Source organism: Pteropus medius, unplaced genomic scaffold (genome assembly GCF_902729225.1).
Source record: "Pteropus medius unplaced genomic scaffold, Ma_sr-lr_union100, whole genome shotgun sequence".
NCBI classification, from domain to species: domain Eukaryota; kingdom Metazoa; phylum Chordata; class Mammalia; order Chiroptera; family Pteropodidae; genus Pteropus; species Pteropus medius.
The window spans coordinates 18,430,565-18,455,836 of NW_024356249.1; the positions used below are offsets into that span (position 1 = coordinate 18,430,565).

General features: G+C 40.7%; 2 protein-coding genes across 2 annotated transcripts in view; one reads left to right on the top strand and one right to left on the bottom strand.

Annotated features, from left to right (window-relative positions):
• Positions 1 to 3,688: 3,688 nt before the first annotated feature.
• Positions 3,689 to 6,301, bottom strand: LOC120601109 (uncharacterized). The gene is made up of 3 exons (XM_039860768.1): positions 5,871 to 6,301; positions 4,797 to 4,977; positions 3,689 to 4,599 (listed from the first exon to the last, which is right to left on the bottom strand). Exons 1-3 carry the CDS (start codon positions 6,292 to 6,294, stop codon positions 4,401 to 4,403), a joined length of 804 nt encoding a protein of 267 aa, XP_039716702.1. The 5' UTR covers positions 6,295 to 6,301; the 3' UTR covers positions 3,689 to 4,400.
• A 204-nt stretch (positions 6,302 to 6,505) lies between these two features.
• Positions 6,506 to 25,272, top strand: part of WNT2 (Wnt family member 2) — a 42,930-nt gene continuing 24,163 nt past the window's right edge. Inside the window, exons 1-3 of the mRNA XM_039860767.1 lie at positions 6,506 to 7,240; positions 9,248 to 9,474; positions 14,459 to 14,736. Of these exons, the coding sequence (XP_039716701.1) occupies positions 7,158 to 7,240; positions 9,248 to 9,474; positions 14,459 to 14,736 (588 nt within the window). The 5' untranslated portion in view covers positions 6,506 to 7,157. The remainder of the gene's footprint in view (positions 7,241 to 9,247; positions 9,475 to 14,458; positions 14,737 to 25,272) is intronic.

Here is a 25,272-nt window from a genome sequence, read left to right on the forward strand (position 1 = left end):
AACACTATCAGACAGTGTTACTATTTTTGCCTTCAACTATCAAACATACTTTATATAACTGGAGAGAAGTGGAAGTTAATAATATTTACCATTTCTCTTGCTTTTCCTTCATTCTGGATTTTCCTAGTTTCCTTCTTGTATCATTTCCCTTTTGTCTTAAAAACTTCCTTTACCATTTATTTTAGAACAGGTCTGTTAACAATGAATTCTTTGTTAGTCTTCTTATAAGAGTGTCTTTATTTCACTTTCATTGATGAATTTTTTCACTGGATATAGAATTCTAGGCTGAGCGTTCTTTTCATTCAGAGCTTTAAAAATACCTATTCTTTCCCTTCTAGTTTCATAATTTCTGTTGAGAAATCTACAGTCATTCAAATCATCATTCTCCTTTGTTTCTCATAAGTAATATGTCATCTGTCTCTGTTAAGACTTTGTCTTTGCCTTTAGCTTTCAGCAGTTTTATTATGAGGTACCTTGCATAGATTTCTTAAGGTTTGGAATTTGCCGAACTTTTAGAATCTCTAGGTTTATACCTTAGACAAAATTTAGAAAGTTTTTAGCCATTATTTCTGTAAATATTTTTTGTTGCAATGGATTTTTTCTCATCTCCTTCTAGGATTCCATGAGACAATGTTATATCTTATAAAATTGCTTCAGAGATTAGATCTATGAAGCTTTGCTCACTTCCCTTCAATCTTTTTTTTTTTTCTTCTGTTGTTAGGACTGGATTATTTACATTGATCTATCTTCAATTTCACTCATACTTTCCTCTGTCATCTCCTTTTCTATATTGGCCTTAGCCAGTGAGATAAATATTTCACTATCTCACTGTGAAGGTAGTACATACATTTTCAGTTTTAAAACTTCTATGTAGTTCTTCTTTCCATTTTATGTGTCTTTGCTGATATTTTCTATTGTTCATGTATTTCAAAATTATTCACCCTTATTTCCTGGAGCATTTTCAAAATAGATGCTTTAAAAGTGTTCAATCATTTCAACATCTGTGTCATCTAGGACTTAGTGTCTGTAGATTGTCTTTTCCTATTTGAGTTGGAATTGTCCTGGTTCTTTATAAGCAAGGTAATTTTGATTCTATCTTGGACATTTTAAATAGAATGTTAAGAGACTCTGGGTCTTGTTTAAATCCTATGGTGTTCTTATTTTAGTACACAATCAACCCAGTCAGGCCAAAGATTCTGACCAGATTTCTCTGGGTTCTTGTTCTGATGTTATTTCAGTTCCTGAGGCCTTTGCAATGCTAGTCTTGCCTGCCTCGCACGTGTAAACCCAGTGGTTCGTCTGGGATCTGGGGGATGGTCTGTCTCATAGTTCAGTTCTCAAAGTCTTTGGTGTGCTCTTCAGGGTCAGATCTACATGTGCACAACTGTGGGGGTGGGGACGGAGAGTAGAATAGCAGTTCGCATGTGACTTTTGGGGGATCACTTTCTCAAGCTCTTCATTTTTCATGACTTTCCAGATGCTTTCTAGTTCCCAAGAACTTCCCTTTTTGGTCCTCTGGCCAGAAAATGAAGCTTTAGTTATCTCACTCTGCCATACACTTTCTGTGACTTCACCCATGTCTGGAGCCACATAGCAGAAGAGAAAGAGAAAGAAAAAGAAAAAAATGGATTTTTGTCCCACCTTCTTGGGACCTCAGTTGGATTTTTGTCCCACCTTCTTGGGACCTCTGTTTGGAAATGATTTTTACCATTTCTCAAAAGTTTTAGGCTTATGCGGGCTCTCACTGCTGCCTCTGTCACTACTGCCAACATCAACACAGGACTTCCCAGGGGACTGGGATATAAGAGAAATGGAGTGGAGCAGAACCAAGGGGATTTCTCCCACTCTGAAGATGTTAAGAGTCCCTTTCGTGCTTCTTGAATTGAAATGAGATGGCTTCTCTGGAGACTTCTTCTGTAGGTCTTTTTGTCCAGGAAAGGTACCCACTTCAAGGTTTTGGCTGCCTTGGATCCAGGCTTTAGGATACCAGAGGAGATACAACGTAAGAAACTCACTGTCATTTAGTGGTCCTTAAAATTTTGGTCTTTCTCAACTCACCTGCTTTCATTTACTTTTCAGAGTCCTCAAATAGCTTTTCCATGCATTCATTCCAAGACACATGACTATATTCAGAGAGAGAGAGAGAGGGTCAAATTTATTATTCCATTTTACCTGGACTCAGTACTCTCCTGCTTTTTGTGCTAATGATTTCATATATTTTCCTTCCATATGTTTTAAACCTCACAAGATATGATAATCATGATTTTAACATTCAGTATTATTTTATGTTTTCCCACAAATTTACCCTCCCCAGTGTTCATTACTTTCTGCAATTTCATAATATCATCTCGCATAATTTTTCTTTAGCCTAAAGAACTGGCTTAATACTTATTTTCTTAGCTTTTGTTTGAAAGCATCTTTATTTTGTCTTCATTTTTTAAAGAGCTTTACGATGATTATGAAATTCCATTTTAGCAGTCTCCCTCCCCCCACTTTAAACAAGTTATTCTACTCTCTTCTGATTTCAATAGTTTCTGTCTAAAAGTCAACCATGTCTTATGATTTCTCCCATGAAACTATGGTGTCTGTTTTTTGTGTAGCTTTAGTATTTTCTCCTTGTCTTTGTTTCTTATGGCTTCTATTTCTTTACTGATTCTGCATCTATTTGTTCACTGTGACCATATTTTCCTTTTCTTGAACATTCAGTATATAAGAGCTATTTTAAAATTTCCTTCCTACCTGTTCCTACATCTGGGCCATCTAAGAGTCAGTTCTTTTTGACTGCATTCTCTCAAGTATGGGTCACACTTTTCAGGTTTTTCACTTGCCTATTAATTTTCTATTGTATTCTTAAGATTATAAATGATGCAATTTTGTCTTCCTGTAATGAATGTTGGTTTTATTCTTATAAATTCCCCTTGGCTTGTCTGTTTTCATTCTTTGTTAAAGCTTGTGATATGGGGAAACAAAATTTTGAATTTTTTTTTGTTCTAAGACATGCTTTTTACATTAAAGTATGACCCTTACTTTAAGGGGATGTCCTTTCTAGCATCTCAGCTGGATGTCTGAAGTACTTAACGAAGTCTCTACATCCTGCTAAGTTGGAACTCTAACGTCTCTCAATATCACATGACATGCCGCAGGCTACTTCCGCTAGATCTTGCAGAGTCTCATCATATCTACATTTAGTTCAGCTCTTGGCCAAGGACCATGGTGACTCTCCATGTAGACTTGTGGGACCCCCCCCCTTTTCACAGATACCTACTTTCATATATGCTACCTTGCCAATTTCAGCTGCTTCAACAGTGCAAAACTCTATTCTCTTCCTCAACTGAGTCTATTGCCCTGCTTGTGTTCCACTTCCTTGCACCCCAGAAAAAGTGCCCTTCAGTAGAAAAAATTTCATGTATTTCCCTTCTCTCAAGGATCACAGCTGTGTGCTGCCTATTGTTCAATCCCTGAAAAACATTTGCCCCATCTAGTTTTGTCCAGTCTTAGAGAGTTTGTTTGTTTGTTTGTTTGTTTTTAGCAGGAGAATAAATTAGGTACCTATTACTCTCTCATGGCTGGAAGCAAGTTTTTGGTGCACATTAATTTAAATGCACGTTGAGATTTAAATCACTGATATTAAAATTTTTCCTTAAAGCAATTTCTGACAAAACAAATAGGTAAATAAATGTGTTAATAAAAATTTTAGGAGTGACTAAAGGGAAAAGGGAGTAATCTTTTAAGGGCATTGCAGGCAAACTTCAAATTTTAAACTTAACCTATGATAGTCTTAGTTGAATAGATTTAGTAAATAAAAGAGTTCTAGTGACATATATTCTATGTTATTCGATATGTAACCTATATTGTTATGTATATAATACTCATAGATTTAGAAAGTAAAGAAGACACATATATTTTTATTTCCCATTCTTGGCCTGTGCTGTTAGTACACAATGTTCTCTCTTAAGGTCACTGAATCTAAGTTGGAGATACTCGACCTTTAAATCATTGGTTAGTAGCTAAATTAGGAGACACTGCCTTAGGAAGAAGCCAGTTCAGACTGAAAGGCAAATGACTATTTGGTTTTAGAAGTAACTCTCCATTTTTAAAGGGTGGAGATAGTTTGGTAGTAAATTAGTTCTCTCTCTCTGCCCTGGGAGATTAGACAAACAATGGATCTAACTAAGAAAATAGACTGACTCATTTGGCTATAATGCTTTACTGAAGTTACAAGCAAACTATCATTAATCTCCAGAAAGAGAATTGGATTCTGCATACTGTAAATGAGTTTTACAGCCAATTCTGAGATTTCTCATTGAAGAAACCAAAATTCAGACATTAAATTCCTAGATCTAAAGGCACTCTGAACCCTGTCTTTCCTTGCCTCATCATGAGCTATAGCAAGGCTGAAGTCATATGCAATTTACTTCATTATTTATTAACTCTTCTTTAGAATGGTACTTTTTATTGCAAGAGAAGTGAGGTTTGCGACAACCTTCTTTCCTACTAATTTTCTTGAGCATTTCTGAAATTCTGCTGGTAGTGAACACTCTGTCTTCAAAGTGAAAATGTCCATCAGGAGAAGAGGTACAGATGAGAGGAAAGTCAGACCTGTCGGGAAGGAAGAGACGTTTCACAGGGCTGTTAATGGCCATACATGGTCAGGGGTGGAGAAAGAGAGGGCAACGGAATCACAGATGTGAAAGAGACAAGTCATCTGGTTTAGGCAGCCTCTAGACAGGTAGGGAAGGGGTGTTTGGGTGGGCCTTTTAGCTTCTTTTGAACTTTTTCAGCTTTTTGCCTGTCACCAAGCCTGACTTCTTCTCTGCAAGTGGTGCGGTACTTTTCCTCCTGTCCCAGGATGAAGTCTTTGGGTAGGTTTCATCTGGGGGATGGTCCCTTTTATCCCCAGGAGATCTATTTCAGGTTTAAGTCTCCCTCTTGGCCACACCAACATCAGGGCAGACCTCCTGGCCGCTCCATAATTCCCTGGGCAGAGAGAAAGGACCTCTAAGCTGATGGTCACACTTCATGTATTTCTAATTCCCTGTGGCTGTGAGAACATGAAGTGATGAGGTGGGTGGAACTTTGAGTTGAGGAGTTTTTTAGGTAGTTTCAGGTCTCTTTGTCTATGAGAGAAACATACAACTGCCTACCTTTCCAACATACACATCCACACCCCTACATTATTCACTGGTAGAAGTGGAATTTTGGCAACTTATGGTTCCTCTGGGGCCACCCATCTCTTGTACATATCCCAAGTGTCTGGATTTACTGTAGGAGACTGTGGACAAAGGAGGGCGAAATTAAGTGTTAGCTTCTGCTTCACCCAGAAGAGGTTTGTGAGCATAAGCATAGAAGTAAATGAGATATTTGTTGCTATTTGATGCCTATCACATCACGCCCCTTGCCCTCCCCCCGCCCCCCACCAGTGTGTGCATACACAGTGAGCAGAAACGCAGTGGCCCCTCCCTCGCGACCGGCACAGACCGACCAGAACTTCCCCTGGGTCGTGGCCCAGCGATACGGAGCGGCCCTGGCGCGGAGCCCTGCTCTTCCCGAGTCGTGGGTGGCGCGGTACTTGTTTCCCTCCCCTCCCTTTCCGGACCCAAACGGGGATGTATCTGGGTCAGCCTGGGAGGGGCTGGACCTGCCAGGGACCGGCGGGGGGAAAGGGGGTGGCGATGACAGCATCTTTCAGGTTTTTGGCGTTTCTGAGCTTCGCCCCGTCTAGCCTCTCACTGCTCTCGCGCCCAGCAGGGCTGCTGCTCTCGCCGGAGGACTGGGTGGAGGGAGAGCGGCTTCTTCCTATCTGGACCGCCACCTCTCCACGCTCTGCAAATAATGCGGCGCTCGTCTTCATCCCCGCCCCCAGTACGCACACACATTTCGGGTTCCCCAAGGCGTGTTTCCCAGGCGGGCGGCGGGCTCCTCCGCCCTAGGAAAAGAGCAGTGGAACAGTTCACGGCCGCCGCGAGTTCCTGGTCTTCCTTCCTTTCCGGTGATAAACGGCGGGGCTACAAGCCAATTGCTGCTCAAGATGCTCCACCCGCGGGCCCGAGCCTCTCTCTCTCTCTCCGCTCTGCAGGGGCCCAGATCCAGGACGGAGAAGGTCCTTTTGCCTCCACAAAGCTCAAATGCTGAAAGCCAGGGCGGCGGGAGGCGCGACCCACGGCAGGCTCTTCGCCGCCTGGGTGCCTCCCTCCGTGATCTTTTGCGCTCCACAGCGCTGGGGAGGAGCTGAGTGTGCGTCAAAACCGCATCTTCCCCGGACGCTTTGGCCGAGGACGCCTGGGTGAGGTCCATAGGGTCATGGACCTTCTCGACTCCCCTCCCTGCGAGCTCTGCATATTATCCCAGCACCGAGGAATCAAGGCCACAGGTCTTCATTTCCCTGAGGCCCGGCCCCTCCCTCCCCAGCCTTGCCCTGCCTAGACTCGGCAGCTCCAAATTTACAAGTGCTCGCTCTTCCTCTCGGCGTTAGAGAGAGAAGCGGAGCAATTAGTTGAAAATCTTCTCTGGTTTCCTGATCCTGTACACAGTTATCTCCTTATCCTCTCTCTCTCGATCCCTCACACATCGCACGCTCCGGGACTTCGGACTGCAGGAGGGTAGCCTCGCTTATCCTGAACGCGCGTCCCTGTGGCCGGAGTCCACAGATGCTCTTTGGCTGGGAGCTTCCCGAAAGGTGTCTCCATCCTCAGGAGCTCGAGGTCACGCAGAGGTGTTCCTCCTCGCCCGCCTCACCTCGCCCGCACACACCTCTTGCCATTATTTTATCCACCCTTGTATAAACCCCGCGCCCCTCCCCGCCGGCGCCGGGCGCAGCGCCCCCTCCCTCGGCTGCGCTGGAGCGGGCGGGGAGCAGAACGGACAGGGGCGCGCGGGAGGTGCGCAGAGCTCTCCCGCTGCCTGCGCTCGCCGCGCCTAGGGAATTGGGCTTTGGGCGAGGCGGCCCAGGCTGGCCTTTATCGCTCGCCCCGCTGGTCGTTTGAAACTTTATCAGCGAGTCTCGCCACTCGCCGCAGACCAAGAGGGGGGCGGGGGCGGGGGCGAGGCGCGGCGCCGGCGACCGTGACGAGGCGCTCCAAGCGCTGAGCGCTTCTGCTCTGGGCACGGATGGCGCCCGCACACGGAGTCTGACCTAATGCGGACGCAAGGGGGTTAATATGAACACCCCTCTCGGTGGAATCTGGCTCTGGCTCCCTCTGCTCTTGACCTGGCTCAGCCCGGAGGTCAGCTCTTCATGGTGGTAAGTCCACGCGCATGGGCGCGGGGGGATTTTCGAGATGGAATGGGGACCGCACTGGATACAGAGACCCTCCCCGGCGGTGGTTCCCCGTGGCTGCGGCAGTCGCGGATTCCAGCTCCAGCACTGGCTGCTGCCCTCTCCTACCGCCCCATCCTGAGCCCCTTTGCTTTTCCTCTGAAGCCCGTTCCAGCTTTGATAACTCCAAAGGGGGAATAAAAACAACCCACATTCCCCCTCAAATGAGAGATGTGATGTTTGGTTTATTTGGATCCAGCTGAGCGACAGCAAAATCAGCCAATTTCTTATCCCGTTGAGAGACGCGCTAGCTGGGTCTCTAGCTCAGACGTACGTGTGTGTGTGTGTGTGTGTGTGTGTGTGTGTGTGTGTGTGTGTGTGTTTCACACCTTGAAAACTGTAATAGTACCCCCGCCACCACCAATCCCACCCGCCCACACGCACAAAACCTCAGGATAAACCGAGGGGCCAATACAGTCAGTCAGGAGCTGTAGAACCCAAAGTGTGTGATTTTGCATTATTTCCCGTCCTTCCACATTCCTAATGCTTTGCCCCAGTGGGGCGGAAGAACGTTGTGCTGCCTCCAAGTAGAGACTACCTCTTTAATGCGCAGCTCAGGAGCTGGGAGCTTTAAGATGTTACCTTGTTCAAAACCATAGTCAATCCCCCTCCTCCCCCGCCAAAAGAGTAACTTTTGCTGCTGTTCTCTGTACGTTGATCAGCGACTTATTTATTTTGCACAGTGAACGTTACAAGTCTTAGCATCGTTACACGTGCCAAAGGGAGATTTTCTCCCTACCCAGAAACTCTTCTGCATCTCCCCGCCTAATGATCTTGAAAAGATGGAGTTAGGAGCTCCTTAACTTCTTTGCACCTAAAAGTTTCCCAACAGATATTAAAATACTAATTCGGAAAGATCTGTTACAGTGGGGTGTTTTTTCAAGAATCTCGCAAAAGTAAGGAGTCTTAGTCAAATGAAAAACCAGAGCAGAGAACTTCAGGAAGACACTGGAGCTCTTCAAAGGAGCAAAGCAGAGACGTTGATGGCAAGAAGAGTTCAATTCCTTCTTAAGCCACTTCAAACAGGAAGGCGTTTAGCCTTGACATTGCTGACACAGGATCAAAGATTGATTTATCAGAATGACCATTTTTCAATAAAATGACTACTTCTGTTTCCGTGGGTGTATAAACATTATTTATTGCCCAGGCTTTTTGTCACATTGTCTCTCACCTGTCACTTAAATATATTTTTTGGAAGTCACAGCTGTAACAATTTTATGATCATATAAAATAATGAAAATACAAGAAAAAGACATTCTCCTTGTTTGATCGCTTCAAAAGACACCTATGGCAGCTTGGGTTATATAAAAGGTACCTTTCTAAACATTTCACAACTAATAGAGAACATCTGGGCAGAGATGATGATGTAATTTTTTGTTAAAGTTTCTTTTCAAAAGTACTTTATGGAGCTATAACACTATTTGATTCTTCCAAACATTTAGTGTCCTTAATAACAATAGAAAGAATTTTTTCCAAAGGTTCTCTATAAAAGCCAAGAAGAGCTGGAAAATGGAAATATTTAAAGGATTCTTTAGTAAGGAAGGAATGGCATGTCTGTGAAGAGAGTGTAACATCAGATACCAGCAGGTGTCGGTTAGACAGATACAGACAGTTTCTCAACACACTTAAACCTAATGTTTAAATAAATGAGAAAGAGAAACTTCTAAAGGTCGGCTCCCCCAAAGCCAAGTCCAGACACATTGTGTCCTTAAGATGAGAGCCTTCTTGGGGGGTGGTTTCAGCCACATCACTCTCCCTGCCTGCCGTGTTGCTTCTTCACCGAACTAAAATTAAATAACTTTTGCTTTCTAATATTTCCCAAAGCATAAGGAATTCATATTTGAAACATGCTTTGAACGCGTTAGTCTCCCAGGAAACACTGCTCGGAGCCTCATAGTTCAGTGTTCTCACCTCTGTCTTGGTCCTTGCCAGGTACATGAAAGCAACAGGCGGCTCCTCCAGGGTGATGTGTGACAATGTGCCAGGACTGGTGAGCCGCCAGCGGCAGCTGTGCCACCGACACCCAGATGTGATGCGTGCCATTGGCCTGGGCGTGGCCGAGTGGACAGCCGAGTGCCAGCACCAGTTCCGCCAGCACCGCTGGAACTGCAACACCCTGGACAGGGACCACAGCCTCTTTGGCAGAGTCCTGCTCCGAAGTAAGTCTCCTGCCCTTGGGCAGCTCCATGGGCTTTCCTCTCACACCACATCCTCATAGTTGGTCTTCAAAGTTCCTGCTAATTTTTTCTTGCATTTTATTCAGCCAGAAGCTTCTTCTGTTGGGGGGTAGAGGGAGCATTGTCCCTATTTACAGATAAGGACTTGAGAAATCAAGGAACTTGCCTAAAGTTTTATTGGAGGCCAGTCATATATTAGTATGAATACCCCAGGCTGGTGTCTTTTTATTCTTTGCTCTGTCCATCTATGTCATGTCACAGCCATGCCTGTCCCTCTGGGTTCAGATTTTGTCAATTACACATAAACATTATTGAGAAGCAGAGACGATTCTCTGCTCATCACCTTTGACCTTCCATTCAGCCACTCAACTTTGAGTCACACTGTATCTAAATATTTTTTTCAGCAAACTGTGAATTCTATAAAACAGGGCTAGTCTGGCTTCCCTGCACCTCACTTAGTGTTTTGTGTGTTGCAGGCACCATTCATTCAATGAATGGTCAAATGAATGAATGAATGAACTTGTAGTGAAGGCCTTGTGTTTTCCAGGTGCATTTCAGGCAGGTGGGGGTGCGAACCATGAATACATAGTTAGTTTTGTTGTTGTTTTCTTAGAAGGAGCATTAAACATTATCTAATTACATGATAAACGCTGTAAAAGTTCTTAATGTGGAGAGTAGCTCACTAGCTGGTGTACAATCAGAGAAAATTAACTGAAAAATAGGTTTCATTTAAAAAAAATATCTATCTCTTAACCTGGCATTATTCTCCAAGAAATAACATGGCCTATTTGCTACTGGGAAATCTGACTGAAAATACAACAGCTTATGTGTGAACCCCAGAAACAGATAACTTTACACTTGTTTTTGCCCACCCCTCCATTCCTAAGAAAATCATCCAGGCTGTACACTTGGTAATGCTTAACAGAGGGTGTTTCTATCATGTAATCATCACAGCCCTAGGGTTTTATGAGGCCAAATGCATAACTGAATGTCTCTGAAATCCCCCAAGGGCGTAGTGCACTCACTCGAAGTGTATCCCTTAAGTGAATTTACTGCCATGTTCTGCAATTTTATTCTCTAGTTTAAGAACTATATTCTTCTGCATTCCTTTTGGAGTTTCGATATGACATCGCAAATTTTTGAAAGGTTAATAGTAAATTTCAGCAGCATGGAATTTTCAGACTTCACCTAGATTAGCTCACCAATGAGTCAATTAAAGTGCCGGACCTTGTCAGAGAGTTTGCAAATATCTGGCACAAGACATCTTTGGGTACAGACTCTGTAGTTAAGACGCATCAAGGTTTTTCCTTTTCAAAGTGCTCACAACCATTTTTCAATGTCTACAAATTAAATGTGCTTCTCATTTATGAAATGATCACCTTTCAATTCTGTTTATGAAAATTAAGATGTCTCTATATTGAAAAAAACCCCTTTAGATTATAAATTAAAGGAAGTTATTTTGACCACCGATCCTAAAGATCTGCTAAAGCTGGAGATCCATTCGTAAAATACTTTAACTTAATCTTGGCAATGTTTGTTTCTTCAAAGCTACAGAGTTGCTGAGAAGGAAGAGGTTGGAACTAGTTTGACTTAGTCTAAGGCCACAGGTAAATAAGAGATTCTAACTTGTACTTTCCTCAGAGTTCTTTCAGATAAAGCTGAATGCTTTGTTAAAGACTCAAAACTTAAAACACACGTGCTACACAATTTCTTTTCATTCGTCACAGCCAGATTTCTTCCTGGACATTTATGTAAACTCCTGTGATTGTCAGTGACAATTCTGTGTTGGTTCTGGGAGGGCCAAATTTGGCCTATGGTAGCTTATCCTGGAAATAATCATGAAATTCCAGAGAAGCTAACCAGAGACTTTTACAACTGATTGCTTGGAGGGAAATTCACGTCTTAGAGTTGTGAAGAACGCTCCTTTGGAAAACTAGATGTCTTTATAGGTGACTAGGAAGGTAAAGGGGGAACATAAAAATCACAAAATACCCCACGGTCACCTAGACAGAATTTAGAGGTGATCATTTTATAAATGAGAAGCACATTTAATTTGTAATCATTGAAAAATGGTTGTGAGCACTTTGAAAAGGAAAAACCTTGATGCATCTTAACTACAGAGCATATATATAATATACCCAATGATGTCTTGTGCCAGATATTTGCGAACTCTCTGACAAGGTCTGGCACTTTAATTGACTCACTGGTGAGCTAATCTAGGTGAAGTCACAGAGAAATGGAGAACATTTGCCTCTTTTGCTCCAAAGAAGACAGAACGAGTTTTCAGAACATTTGTAATTCACTCGTTCAATAGACTGCCATCAGTCACAGGCAGAAAAACTTAAAAACTACAAATATTTACAAGAATATACTCTAGAATTCTAGAATAAGCCTTAAACTAAAAGTGATTAGGTCTTATCCTTATAACTGTTTAAAAAAAAAAAGAAAAAGAAAAAGAAAGAAAGAAACAAGCATTTTAAAAGAGTTGAACAACCCATAAACTTCCAGAAAGCCTATCTTCTAGTGTTCCGCCCTCCTAGATCAAAAATTATGCCTACACACTTAGTAGACATTGCTTGACTTATCTCAATCCAAAAATTAGAGAAAGTTCAACAGTAACACATCAAGAAGTCTAAATATCACTATTTAGATTTAGATTTTGTTTTATATTGTGATGGCTTTAAAAAGAATTCATTTTTCTAAGAAGAGCACCAAGATCGAAATTTGTTTTGCTACAAAGCCAACTCGTGAAATGTGCTACTATTTCACACATAGCATTTTGGTGATTCATCTAAGACATTTAACTGAAAACATCTTAAGGCAGCATCTACAGGATACCAAAACAGCTGGATGTCAAATGAAAAGTCAATCCCTGTGCTAAATTTTTTATTTAAATAAATATCTAGCTATTTAGTAATATGTTTGAGTAATAAGTGACAAATATTTAGAAAGGTGATATTTTTGCTTTGGATATTATTTCTAAAATGTAGCAGATTTTAAGTGATTTTTTTTCTTTAAGCCAACAACTCAATGTAATTGTTCGCAAGTTAAGCCAGAATGAGTGCTTTGCCTAGACAATTTATTCCTCTACTACTTTCAAACTATTGACACTGACATTCTATCATTCACATTTGCCATATCTTCCCCCTAAAAGACCACCTCATAAGATTTCTTTCTCCTTAAAAAATAAGACTAGTGCAAAGTACATTAAGCATTTGTGAATTTTCTCACTATGTGATATCTCTAAATGTGGACGCTGAACTCTGAATCCAAAACCAGCTTTTAGCAGCCTCAGGGAGTAACTACGGACAAAGAATTTTCCTAAACTGCAAATGGATACAATATCTTATATATCTGAGAGCCACCACCTGAGATTAAGCCACATTAGCATCTATTAGTCACCGTCTTTTAGAAAACATCTCAATTGCACTTAGAAAATCTGTGATCCTTATAATTTGCGACTCTGAAACAGTCCCCATGCCCATCACATTTCTCTCTAGAGAGTGATACCTGCTACTATGGCAAATATTCATATAATTGATTTTACCTAACTACAAGGCATGACTGATTCCTTTTTATGATGGTTAGAGGTTTCGGGGAGATATTTTTTGAAGGCTGAGGTAAGTGCCACTTAATATGGTGTAGATATGTTTTCCTGATTTTTAATAATGAGACTAGCAGAGCAAATATTGCAAGGGGCATATAATAAATTTTAGCACTGAATGACAAATAGAACCAAGCAGGGCTTCGATACGAAAAAGTGGTTTGTTCTCTCAGCTGTGTGGTTCAAAAAGTCACACTCGTCTTGACATATTGAATCACCAAATGGGTCTCCGTTTTCTGCCTTGCATTGGCATGAGATTGTTCAGCTTATATTTTGATTGTTAATAAATTTGCTGCAGCAATCATTAATAAAAAGGCATGCTAATAACAATGAAATACAGCTCCACTTGAAAAATGAGGTGCACATGTACCCTAAAGAGCCTTATATCTGTCACTGCACCACAACACCGTGTTATGAGTTACTACAGATTATTAAAATAATTTAATGTAGTTATTGCACTGAAATATGTACCTTTCAGCCTGTAAGTGAAAGTAGCCTGTGCGCTAATAAAGAACAATTCTAAGAAAGCACCCCAAAGGGCTCTTGCCCAAGTCTAATTATAGGCGGTAAATTTGTTTCCTTCCAGAAAAACCAAAGAAAAGCTTTTCACTGTCTTTTACCAATACCAGTGATTAGTGCAGGTGTTCCAGAAGAAAGTAAATTCACCTTAATAGTCAGACACAGTATGTAACTCTAGGATATTGCATATTGCCTTCAACAATCTCTCAATTACTTGTGAAAGTTGATGCCAAGCCAAAGCTCTCCGGCGTTAGAGCGGGGGGCTGGTTACTGCCTCGAATTCTCTTCCCACCTTAGCTCCCAGATTTCTTTGAGTTCAGTATTTCAGTCTCCACTATCCAAATACGCACGAGTGTCCTCAGTAATGCCTGGAGGCTTGGGAGGTTTTCTTCGAGCTGTAGCAGCATTAATGCCAAAATATATTATGAAATAATAGAACTGGAGAATTCAGACTGTCAGTTACAGATGAGGAAAGAAAGGCACAGAAATGTTACGCTTCTCTCTTCTAGGACATTTAGGATTCTAGAATAAAGCAAGCATGTGTCTGAGACCAATGTGAAGCCAGGAGCTGGGCAAGGCAGGCTTTTGCTGTATTTTTAGAAATATTCTATTTACTCCAAGGATAGCTGTCATACAGGTTATCTATTGACCATGGCTTATATTAGATGGTGATGATTCATATTAAAGAATTCCTCTAGAGAGGAATCCTTCAAGAATACCACTACCTTTTTGTCTAGTGTTGAAGCATGTCAGAGGCAGAGCAAGTATTAACCAGACATCAGGCAAAAGTCATTCCCAACTAGAAACTCCAGACCGCTTTTAAGAAAAGCATTTTTGTTTCAGGTAGTCGAGAATCTGCCTTTGTTTACGCCATCTCCTCAGCTGGAGTTGTATTTGCCATCACCAGGGCCTGTAGCCAAGGAGAATTAAAATCCTGTTCCTGTGATCCAAAGAAGAAGGGAACCGCCAAGGACAGCAAGGGCACTTTCGACTGGGGTGGCTGCAGTGATAACATTGACTATGGGATCAAATTTGCTCGAGCGTTTGTGGACGCCAAGGAAAGGAAAGGAAAGGACGCCAGAGCCCTGATGAATCTGCACAACAACAGAGCTGGCAGGAAGGTATGGACTGCGATGGTGCTTATTTCATAGACTGCATGGCCTTATAGTCACCTGAGTTGAGTTTATGTTATACTTTCCTAGCGCTGATAAAATGCTATATAGTCACAACTTCTCACTGTCCCCCAGCCCGGAGCTCTTTGTTCTGAAGAATACCACCAACTGGGTTGAAATATCCCCACCCACACTCCACCTTCCTTCCCACAGCTGAGCTGAAGGAATCCACCCATTGCTTTTGGCATAGTGTAGAGTCAAGTGTTTTATGGTTCCCCTGGATACAGTATCATCTAGATAGAAGATATAATCTGTGGGTGAGGCTCGTGCTTCATCCCACATACCAGTGGGACATTGAATGCTTGTATCTAAGGGATAGCAAGACCCAGAGCACCTTCTCTCAAACTTATCACAAAAGCAGCTCATCAGGCACAGCTTACTGGCTTCTTCTAGATTCAGAGGTGCTCTTTTTAGAACCAGACTACCTTGGAGTTTCTGGCACTGAATAAGTAAGTACCAGGGAAAGAGATGGCCTCAACGCAGTACTCTAGCCTCTTATCCTCTAGTCCTAACTTCCTGGGCTGTGGACGCCTGGTCAGTATTCACTCCCTATCCCCTTCCCATTTGTTAGATGAGAAAATAGACCCTCAGGTGTTGAAGGTCACATGGAGAATCAGTAGAAAAGTCAGAACTAGAACTCAGGTTTCAAATCCTAGCCCAGAAGTATTGTGGCCTAGGGGTAAATCATTTCAATGACAGTGTTCAGATCCATTGATGAGCCACATCTCTCTGCATGACCAGAATAACTGAATGCTGCATGTTGTGCTTTTGGCAAAAAGCATAAAATGGCTTGGCTAATCAAACATTTAGTCAGAATGATTCTAAAATTATCTAATTGCCAATAAGAAGTGATAACCATAATTTGTCTATTGTCAACACAAAATTAAAACATGCTTGATATTAATATGTAAAGGAAGATCAACATAAAATTGAAAGGTCCCAGGGGAGGAGGGCTTTAATATGAAAAAGAATAGGAAAAAATGCAGATCTGTTTGGTTGAAAACTTTTACTAGGCTCATGGAGAGACCAAATCTCATTTAAAGGAAGTTGGAAAGAAAGAATTCTTGCTTAGCACATGGAATAAGATGAGTGTGACCTGAACTGTTTACAAATAGTAACTTTCTTGAACTTTAAAAATCAACATTCCTTATTTCCATGAATTTATGAATTTGTAGTGACTACTGCCAAGAATATAAACTATGGTTGTGCAATCCTATAACTATTGGTAATTATTGTTCGTGCAATAGTTAGGATAAAGGAAAATTTACGTTGACCTTTGTGTTGACATCGATATTGCATGTGTAAGTTATAAAGTGTGGTGTCTTTGATAGGACTGTGCTGCTTAATTATTCAAGCAGGAAAAATAGTTAGATTATTTGTAAAGATAAAGGCATATAGTCATGCATTGTAGCCAAAAGAATGTTGACTCATCAAAATAAATGTTAACTTTGCTTAATAGGTCATTAGATATTGAATGTTTTAACTCTCGAAGACAACAGATCTTAGCTATTATCTTGTAGGCTCTGAATAAACATGACTTTTAATGTAAGTCACATGACTCCTCACTGTGTAGAGGTGAACAGCTGTCAGGCCTCAGATCCTCCTGCCTACTCTGCAAAACTGAGGCTACTTTTGATTGGAATAAAAGTGCACACACTGACTTTTTAAAATGTGGCTTTAATTAATGGTGGGTGGGCAGACTTTTTCAAGGAGATGCATGATGTCAGTGAATATGAACTTTAATGAGAGTAAATGTATTGAGATAAACATGCGTCTCTAATTCTCTTTTTGCGGTCATTAGACCCCCAGTCTCTACTCCCCCTTTGTATGAGCAGAAGGTCTGTGGAATCAAAATGAGAACAGGCTGCGCTCGTGTTTGGAGGCAGGCCTCCTGAGCTAATCCTCCGACTGGCCTGGCTCTTGAAAACCCCAACCTCCCAGAATGACAGCAACACCAGCTCATTTTTGTTTCTTCTTTGTGCTTTTCAGTATTTCCCAAATTGTCCAATATGAACATCTACTCCTTTAAATGGTGGTAGTGGTCGGGAAAACCAATGCATTCCAAAAAAAAAAAACTATTCCAAGATTGTTCTGTTTAGCCAATGTTATAAACAGGAATTCAACACTGCCATTCACAAAAGACCTTAATTTCCCCCAATATTTGAGCAGTTTAATTCATTTATTATAGCAGCTGGTTAGAGCACCCTCATGTGTCTCTGTATGGTAATATCATTTTAGATCTTCTGTGCTGTTATATCACTTCGTTTCAATCAGAGCTTCAACAGAATTTATGATGTTTCTTTCTTTCATGTTTACTTGAAACTCATTCTTGATTGAGTCTAGTTTTCTACCTTGACATAGGACTATTAATAATTCCTAAATAGATAAATCTACCTGTTCAACACAAACATTCTATCGAGAAAGATATTTCACAGCTTCCCTCAGTAGTTCTTTTTACATCTAAAGAAGCCATACTATCAAACTTCTAAATTATATCTTAAGATATGTTTAGGTAAATTATCAGCAAAAGGTACATGGATGATATCCACCATTTGTTCCCTTTCAGGAGGTTAAAAATGACTTTTAAATGAGTCCACTCTTTCCTCTTGGTGAGATAATTGCAACTTCTTTCTTAAGAGAATCTGTATCAAAATCATCCATGTATGCAATCAAATACTGCCCCCAATCACTGGACATTTCTATAATAAGGAATTTCAAAACAATACTTTCCCCAGAAGGTAAAGCTTAGAACATGGGATTTGAAATAAGACACACCGTAGTTTTATTTGCAGTACCAGTGGCTTTGCTCACTGAATTTCAGGTTCTGTCATATGGAAAAGGGTGCTGTGGGAAGACAAATGTAAGGCAAATAGCAGAGAACCTGGCATATAGTAGGTGTTCAATAAAAATGAGTTTCTTTCCCTTTAGTGAAGTGACCTTTATTTGTAAGTCAGGTAATAGAGCTAGACATAAATTCAGTCTTAACTGTTACTTAGGATTCACTCTGATCACTCTATGTATCTATATACTCATCTTTGGTACAGTTTAACATACTAATAAAAACCAGACATATAATAATTTGCTAATGTATAAAATGCTGTCAAACGTTTTGTAATTTGATCTTCCAAAAACTCATATAGGAATAAAAAACAGTATTAGTATTTCTATTTTTCAGATGAGAAACTGGTCCTTAGAGGGATCAAGTGACTAACTCAGGGTCACACAATTATGAAGTGCCGGGCTTGGAGGAGCAAACCCAGTTGTCTTCACCTTTATGTCCTTATCTACCTTTCCATGTCGCCTCTGTTGAGAATTTCACACACACACACACACACACACACACACACACACACACTATTTCTGTATTTAAAAAAGTAGCAGCAGCCACCACCCTTGGAAGGTAGTTTACCAATGGACATCTTTATTTTACAAGTTTTCTAAAAAGAATAGGTATTATTTTTTAAACAACAGGAAAAATGTTTTTAATGTCAGGAACATAACTGCTAGTATTGAGAGCAGCCCAAAGCAACTTAAAAGTCTTTTTTGGTGGATTCACAAAATTTTAACTAATAGCACTGTAAGTTTGAGAACACTATTCTTATGTGCTGAACTAAATTTGTTTCAACAGATAATTTATTATGGAATTACTTTGGAAAAGCATTGTTTTTTTGGTACAAGACAAATCCCCTGAGCACAAGAAAGTAAATTTTAGTCAGGGAGACAAGTGAAATACAACTGTGAGACAAGGTCTATGCTAGGTAGTATATAGAAAAATTAGCCAAAGGGCCAGTTAGTTAAGGAGAGAAAGGTTATGTCATAAAACAACTGGGTGTTTGAGCTGAAGATATTTTCTACTGAGATAGGAGAGATGCTTTCCATGATAAAGAGATTACAAGACCAAGAAACATACAGGAACAGAAAAAACATCAGAGTTGAGGAATGATGAGACTAAGGTCTATAATAGGGTGGTAAGAAGTAACAAAAGAAACTGAATTTATTTGGTAGCTGAAATTCAAGCTTTACTTGACATTTTATATGAGAGGAGTTCAGAGGGTGAAGGGATCCAGAGTTTCTGGTTCCACGCCCTGCCCAAACCAGCACCACTCAAGGTCAGTGCTGTGGAGCACTGGGGCGCCCAGACAAAGCAGATGCGTCTAAGTTCTGTCTACAGGAAATACCACCAGAGTCAACAGGAATGGATATTGTACAAAATGTAAACACAACCTTATAGGCAAGTAAACCCAGGGCCTAATGAAGGCCTCCAAGAATAGATCCTGTGATGCCATTTAAGATAAATAATAAATAGGTCTGAACCAAGAGAACTGGATAGGATTCAAAAGAAATCACTCTCAAAGAGCAAGGAATATCAATAGAAAAGAAAATGATAAAGCTGAAGGGAACTATGGAACCAGATTGCTTTAACCTCCTATTCATACTAACCCTCTTGTTTATAGTGTTCAGCGTCCTCATGAGGCACAGCCTTCATTTAGTAAATATGTTTTCTGATTGGTCTCCTTAGTTTATCAAATTAAATGCATTTTGAAAAATTAGATCAGCTCTGCCAGCCTCACCTCTGTCTTCTTGGACCCAAAAGTAGTATGTGCCTGATACTGTAGATCTTTATATAGCATATGAATCAAAAACCAACCAGAATTAAAGTCCCGAAGCAGAGAATAACTCTTAACAAAATTGTTACAGTTCCATGTAAAGTTCTATTATTCATAGAAAAATGTCTTTTAGACTGGCCTCATTAGTCAACAAGAATTATTATACATATGATTAGTCAACAGTAATGTTCTTGAATTCCACAAATATAAATTCCACACCTTATATTTCCTAGCTAAGCCCACCCGTAGTCACTGTTTTTAAAGAATGACAGTGCTCAAGAAATCACAATGTCTTATTTAAGTTAATAAAAGACTGCATAAGCAAATTAACTGCAGTCTTCTAATAAATATTCCTTGTTTTCCTAGTTCCAGAACATGTATTTTTGAAAGATGTAAGTTGGTCTGATTTTTAGTAACTCTTAGAGATGTGGTCATGTCAAAAGGATTTAATTGTTTATAAATGTACTTGGCTTTAAGCCAGCATTTGAAAATTAAATAATATGTTTTTAATGTGCTTCTCTCAGGAAAACTGATATAGGACCAGAAATATGTTAGTTGTTTTATGGCATACACCCAACTAAAAAGTCAAGTACTAACACTTCTTTGAATGTTCAAGTTAACTAAATCAGTTAGTTAAAACACAGCATCTAAGAACCTAAAATAAATTCTAAGTAGGATTTCTAAGGCAAGCTAGGCCGTTGAGTTGGAGCACTGGGGCATTCCCTTTACAGACGCAGAATGCCCTTTTTCTGATAAGAAGAGACTCCATATGGCACATGCAGGGGTCATAAACTTAGCAAAATGCAGGTCCTTAAAAGAATTCTCATGTAATAAATTTTACAAAGACATCCTGGTATTGCTTTGGCTCAGTCTTCAGAAAAGCTGACTTAGGAAACTAACATTTTATTCTCCATAGAAGTTTGTCTTTACAACCGGCAAAACAATTCTTTGTAGACTAATTAGATATGCAAACACTAAGTGTAAAAACTCTTGTAGAACTCATTGAACCCAGAGAACATGAACCCCTGGGGGTTGGTGAACCCCAGTATGATAAATGCTCACAGAGTGATTTGAGGTGGCGACTGGCTTGGGTTACATCCTGCCCCAGCCACATTGGCTATTAGACTGAGGGCAAGGTCCTCAGCTTCAGGGTGTCTGAATCCCCTCATCTGTAAAGTGGGACAAAAGTAGTATATACCTTACATGCTTGGTAGGACTAAGTAAATAGTGAATATTAAGTGCTTAGCAAGGTTTGACATATGATAAGAGACTAATGAATGTTATGCCTCATTATTATGGTCTGGCAATAACTTGGAGCAGATAAATATAAAACAGGATTGTTCTAGCCTGAACAATGCATGTATTTCCTTCTTCCAAAGCTTTTTTTTTTTTTTCTTTTTTTAAATTCAGACTTCTGTCTCTGTGGTATAAAATGCAAACATTTATAAGTTTCTAAAATTCTAAGAGTAGAGAATAGCCTCTGTAGACCTGAAGACTTAAAATGCTCAAATTCAAAGATTCAAAGGCCATCAAAAATCAGCTAAGATTTTAACACTTAAGCAATTATGAGCTCATTGGAGATTTTTTATTGAGAAAAGTTATTCATTAAATTAAACTCATTTCCATGAGGCTAACCACCAAGGAGTCCTCAGCAGTCAAATTTACTTGCCTTTTTAAAAGCAGTCATGTCCAATAAGCAAGTTTTTACTGACAGTATGCCATAGAGTAAACATTAAATGGGATCAAGCAATTGGTGAGAGGACAATTGTTGATGAAGAATTGTGTTGACCAACATGGTGATATAAAAAGCCATGAGGTACTGCCATTTGCAACAACATAGATGGATCTTGAGAATATCATGCTTAGCAAAATAAGTTAAATGGAAAAAGTCAAGAACCATGATTTCACTCATATGTAGGATATAAAACTGAAAGCAACAAATGAACAAACAAGACACACAAACGAAAACTCATAGACACGAACAATAGTATGGTGGTTACCAGAGGGAAGGGTGGGGCGGGGAGTACAAAAGGGTAAAGGGGGTCAAATATATTGGTGACAGAAGGAGATTTGACTGAAGGAGATTTGACTTTGGGTGGTGAACATACAATGCAATATACAGATTATGTGTTATAAAATCGTATACTTGAAATCTATATAATTTTCTTAACCACTGTCACCCCAATAAATAAAATTTTTTTTAAAGAAGCCATGAGAGCTGTGAATATGTGAAGAGGAGCATAAGAGAAGGCTGAAAACGGAATCTTGAAAGCAGCCTATTTTAAAAATCAAAGATAAAGAAAGAAGAATAAGAGACCCTTTAGAAAAGATTTAAGAGACAAAACAGAAAACAAGACTTAACTGTGTCTGGGGGCTGTGGCCTATGTTTCTGGAAAAAGCAGTCAGCATCAGTCATTGGAGAGAGACAGCAAGTCATTGTAATGGGTTCTTTCTCATGTTTTTTCTTTCTGTTGTAAAAACAGTGATTGCACAAACAAAAGTAACAAGTTGAGCAGTGCCGAAGTATATCATAAAATGGGAACATTTCCTCCCCTCACGATCCTTGTCTCCTTCCAGAACATTTCACAGTGCAAATGGACTCAAGACTGTAGGCAGGACATATGCTGTTTCACCTCTTCCTTCTCCAAACCTCATTAAAGACATAGAGATGGGGTAAAAATGGTTTAAATAAACAATAAAGAGAATGGTCAAAGAAATGAGAGCGCTCAACAAATTTCTGGAGAGTGGAAAGGAAATGATGAAATTGTAACTGATAGAGAGGAAGGGAGAAGCCACAGCAGATGGTGGAAAAGAAAAAGCAGATGAGGCAATAGCCAAAGTGAGAACCAAGATGCCCTGAGAAAATTTCACATCCAAATGAGCACTGGAGAGAAGCACAGGCCTGAGACTGGGATTAACTGGAAAACCCACAAATGTAATTCCGAACCCCATCCCCTCCTCTCCTTCATTGAGCAGAACTCCTGGAAGTCAAGTCTTTCGGAGTTAGTTAGTACCCAGCATGATAACCAATGTCTTACTTACTCACCAGAAAACAAATCTCTCTGCCCCGTAAGCTCCACCCATATAACAAGAGTTCCTAAATACCTTTTTATGACTTCATTCTTTGATATGAAGAGACCGTCCAGGGATTATCATATATTTGATTAAATTCGGCACCATGAAATTAAAAAGACCAACAGTGCAGGAAAAATGGCCCCAAGAAGAAAAATCAATAAATCAGGGATGAGAAGATAATTTTTTAAAAGCTTAATTATTCTCTTTACGGAGATTCAAGAAGATAGTAAAATCCATGAACAACAAGAATGGATGCTTTGCAAAAGTGACAAGTAGAGAACAGGAAAGAACCTGAAAGAGAAAGCCAAAGAAATCTCCCAGAAAATAAAACAAGAAGCCCAAAAAAAGACAAATGGATTCTAAGGAGATCCATAAATAGCACCATCTTTCCCAACTGAATTTGAAACCAGCTGAAAAATGAACAAGGGAGGCAGCTAGATGGAATAAACACGTCCGTTGCACTACTGAAAAAAGTTGCACTGAGGATGTAGCTTCGAAGCTATGAATTGCTTCCTAGCACTTCACCCCTGCACCGGGCAGCCTTACTCACCCTGTCACTGGGTGGGTGCTGGGGGCTGTGCAGGGGAGCCCCTTGCTGGAGGTAGGAGCTGATTTTAACTCATCATCTCCAAAGACAAAGAGCTCAGGAGCTCTCAAGCCCTGCTCCTTCCTCTAAACTCACAGTTGGGCAAGTCACTTCTCCCCCTGGGAAGAAATGAATAAGGGGGAGGAGAGAGCCAGGAGTGTTACTCTAATGGAATGTCTTCCTCAATAAACCGGGAAGTGTTAAAAATATTAAAGAGAAAATATGAGATACATGGAGGATGGATTCAGAAGGCTCAGCAACTGAGTAATTAGAATGCCATAAAGAGATACTTAGAACAATGAAGGGGAGGAAAATATGAAGAGAACGTCTCAGTGCTGAGGGACAAGAGGTTCCAGATTGAAAGAGCCCACTGACTGCTGAGCAGGATTAATTTTTTAAAAATCCTAAATATATTATTGTGATATTTCAGAACACCAAGGATAGTGGAAAGTTTCTAGAACCTTTTATGTAGAAAAAAAAACCACAAAGTGAAATGAAAACAAAAATCAGTTGCCAAAGAATCAGCCAGACATCAGCCTCCCAACCATAACACTATTGGCCAAACCCGGGGAGCAACACCGCCACAGTTTTCAGGGAAAATTATTTTCAACCCAGAATTCTATACACAGCCAAATTATTAATCAAGTGTTAGGGCTAAATAAAGACATCTTAGATATGCAAGAATTCAGGAAATGTGTCCCCTGAGCACCTTGAAGGAGTTACTCAAGAAGGGGCTGTAGCAAAGGAATAAAGGAATAAAACAAGAGAGAAGACATGGCATCTAGCAGAGCGTGTCCACAACAGGAGAGCACAATGTCAGGTCTCGGCTGGATAGCCAGTCCAGGTTGGAGTAAGTAGAGGACCGTGGAGCTCCCCAAGAAACGAGGAGAAGTGATGGAGCAGGTGGAATGACTGTGAGAGTGGAAAACATTAAGTTATAGGAAATGCAACTGGTAGCCAGTAAAATGAGAAAACACCAAACCTCACTCCAGGCACAGAGATGGTGATATTGGATTATGGATTGTACAATGCAGTCCTGGCACTGTCCTTGGTTGTGCGGTTAACCGTTTTACATAGATGTTTATTGTTTTCAGTTTTTAGAATCAACGTCTAGACATATTGTGGAAGACTTAACTATAGTTACAGAACAGAACTTTAGTGCTATCAGCTTTGTCACTATGAAAGGACAGGCACTGTTGGCTGAGACTGGAAAGCAGAAGGGGAGAGGGACTGCAATATCTTCATAAGAGATAGCACCTGTGACTTCTGGATGAAGACAAGGTGTATGATTGCTCCTTGAAGTTGCCAAGGTCAGCAGAATCGTGATACAACCATGTTGGGAGTTGGAGTGAGGGAAGTGAGGGCTGAGTTCTCACTCTCCATAATAAGAAGACTATTAGGAAATATGGAATGTTGATTGGTAGGTAAATAAACAGTGACAGGCAGACCTGCCACATTCAGTTGTGTCTGCCTTGCATTGCACCCTTCCAGAGGGCTAGGCACCTGTTACTGTAAATTTGTTTAGTTATGATGGCAATTTTCTGGCAGATGTCTATAAAATGTCTTGAGGATGGGATGCCTTTCTCTATTTCTCACAAAGCTGGCGGTCCACTAGCACAGAACTGGTCGTATAAGCATTTAGGACTAAAAGCAGAATTCATCGAATGTCCACCAGAAGGACGAAAAGCAGAATTCATCGAAAGTGACTGATGCCGGGGCTGGGCTGTGCCAAAGGGGAGAGTCAGGACAGCAGAGAGAAGAAGGGTGCAAAGACTGCTGCTGCTTTTCACCCTGATCTTATCTGGACTATTTGATATTTTTAAAATCATGTGCACGCATTTCCATAATTAAAAAACTTGAAAGTAATCATTGAAAACAAACACAAGAAGCCCCAGACTATCTGGCAGCCCCTGGGATGTCCCCAGGTCCCCTTTGCTCGCTACTTCTTTTACTGAGCAAATAAAATGTGGCCAGCGGCTCTGTTAGCGGCCTGCGGGGAAGGCAACCAGCCCCTCACCCCTGAGACCCCTGGAGTGAGGGTGGGGCGCGGCCTTTTGGACAGGACCCTCTTCTACAGCCTGTTCCTCTAAAAACTCTTGGCTTTTACTCCACTGGTCACCTCCGTGTTTCATTTCCTCCAAAGAAGCACTTGGGCTAATTGTTGCTCGTGGCGGACTTTCTTCCGGAGGTGAGGATGTTTTGGAGACATAGGGTAGG

What these genes read in the sequence shown, in the direction of transcription:
- LOC120601109 (XM_039860768.1), bottom strand. Translation starts at nt 6,294, where the DNA reads ATGGACCTCACCCAGGCGTCCTCGGCCAAAGCGTCCGGGGAAGATGCG. An exon ending in TTGGGGAACCCGAAATGTGT is followed by an intron (nt 4,978 to 5,870) that starts GTGCGTACTGGG and finishes CTCTCTGCCCAG; the next exon opens with GGAATTATGGAGCGGCCAGG. An exon ending in CAGAGAAGAAGTCAGGCTTG is followed by an intron (nt 4,600 to 4,796) that starts GTGACAGGCAAA and finishes CCTTCCCGACAG; the next exon opens with GTCTGACTTTCCTCTCATCT.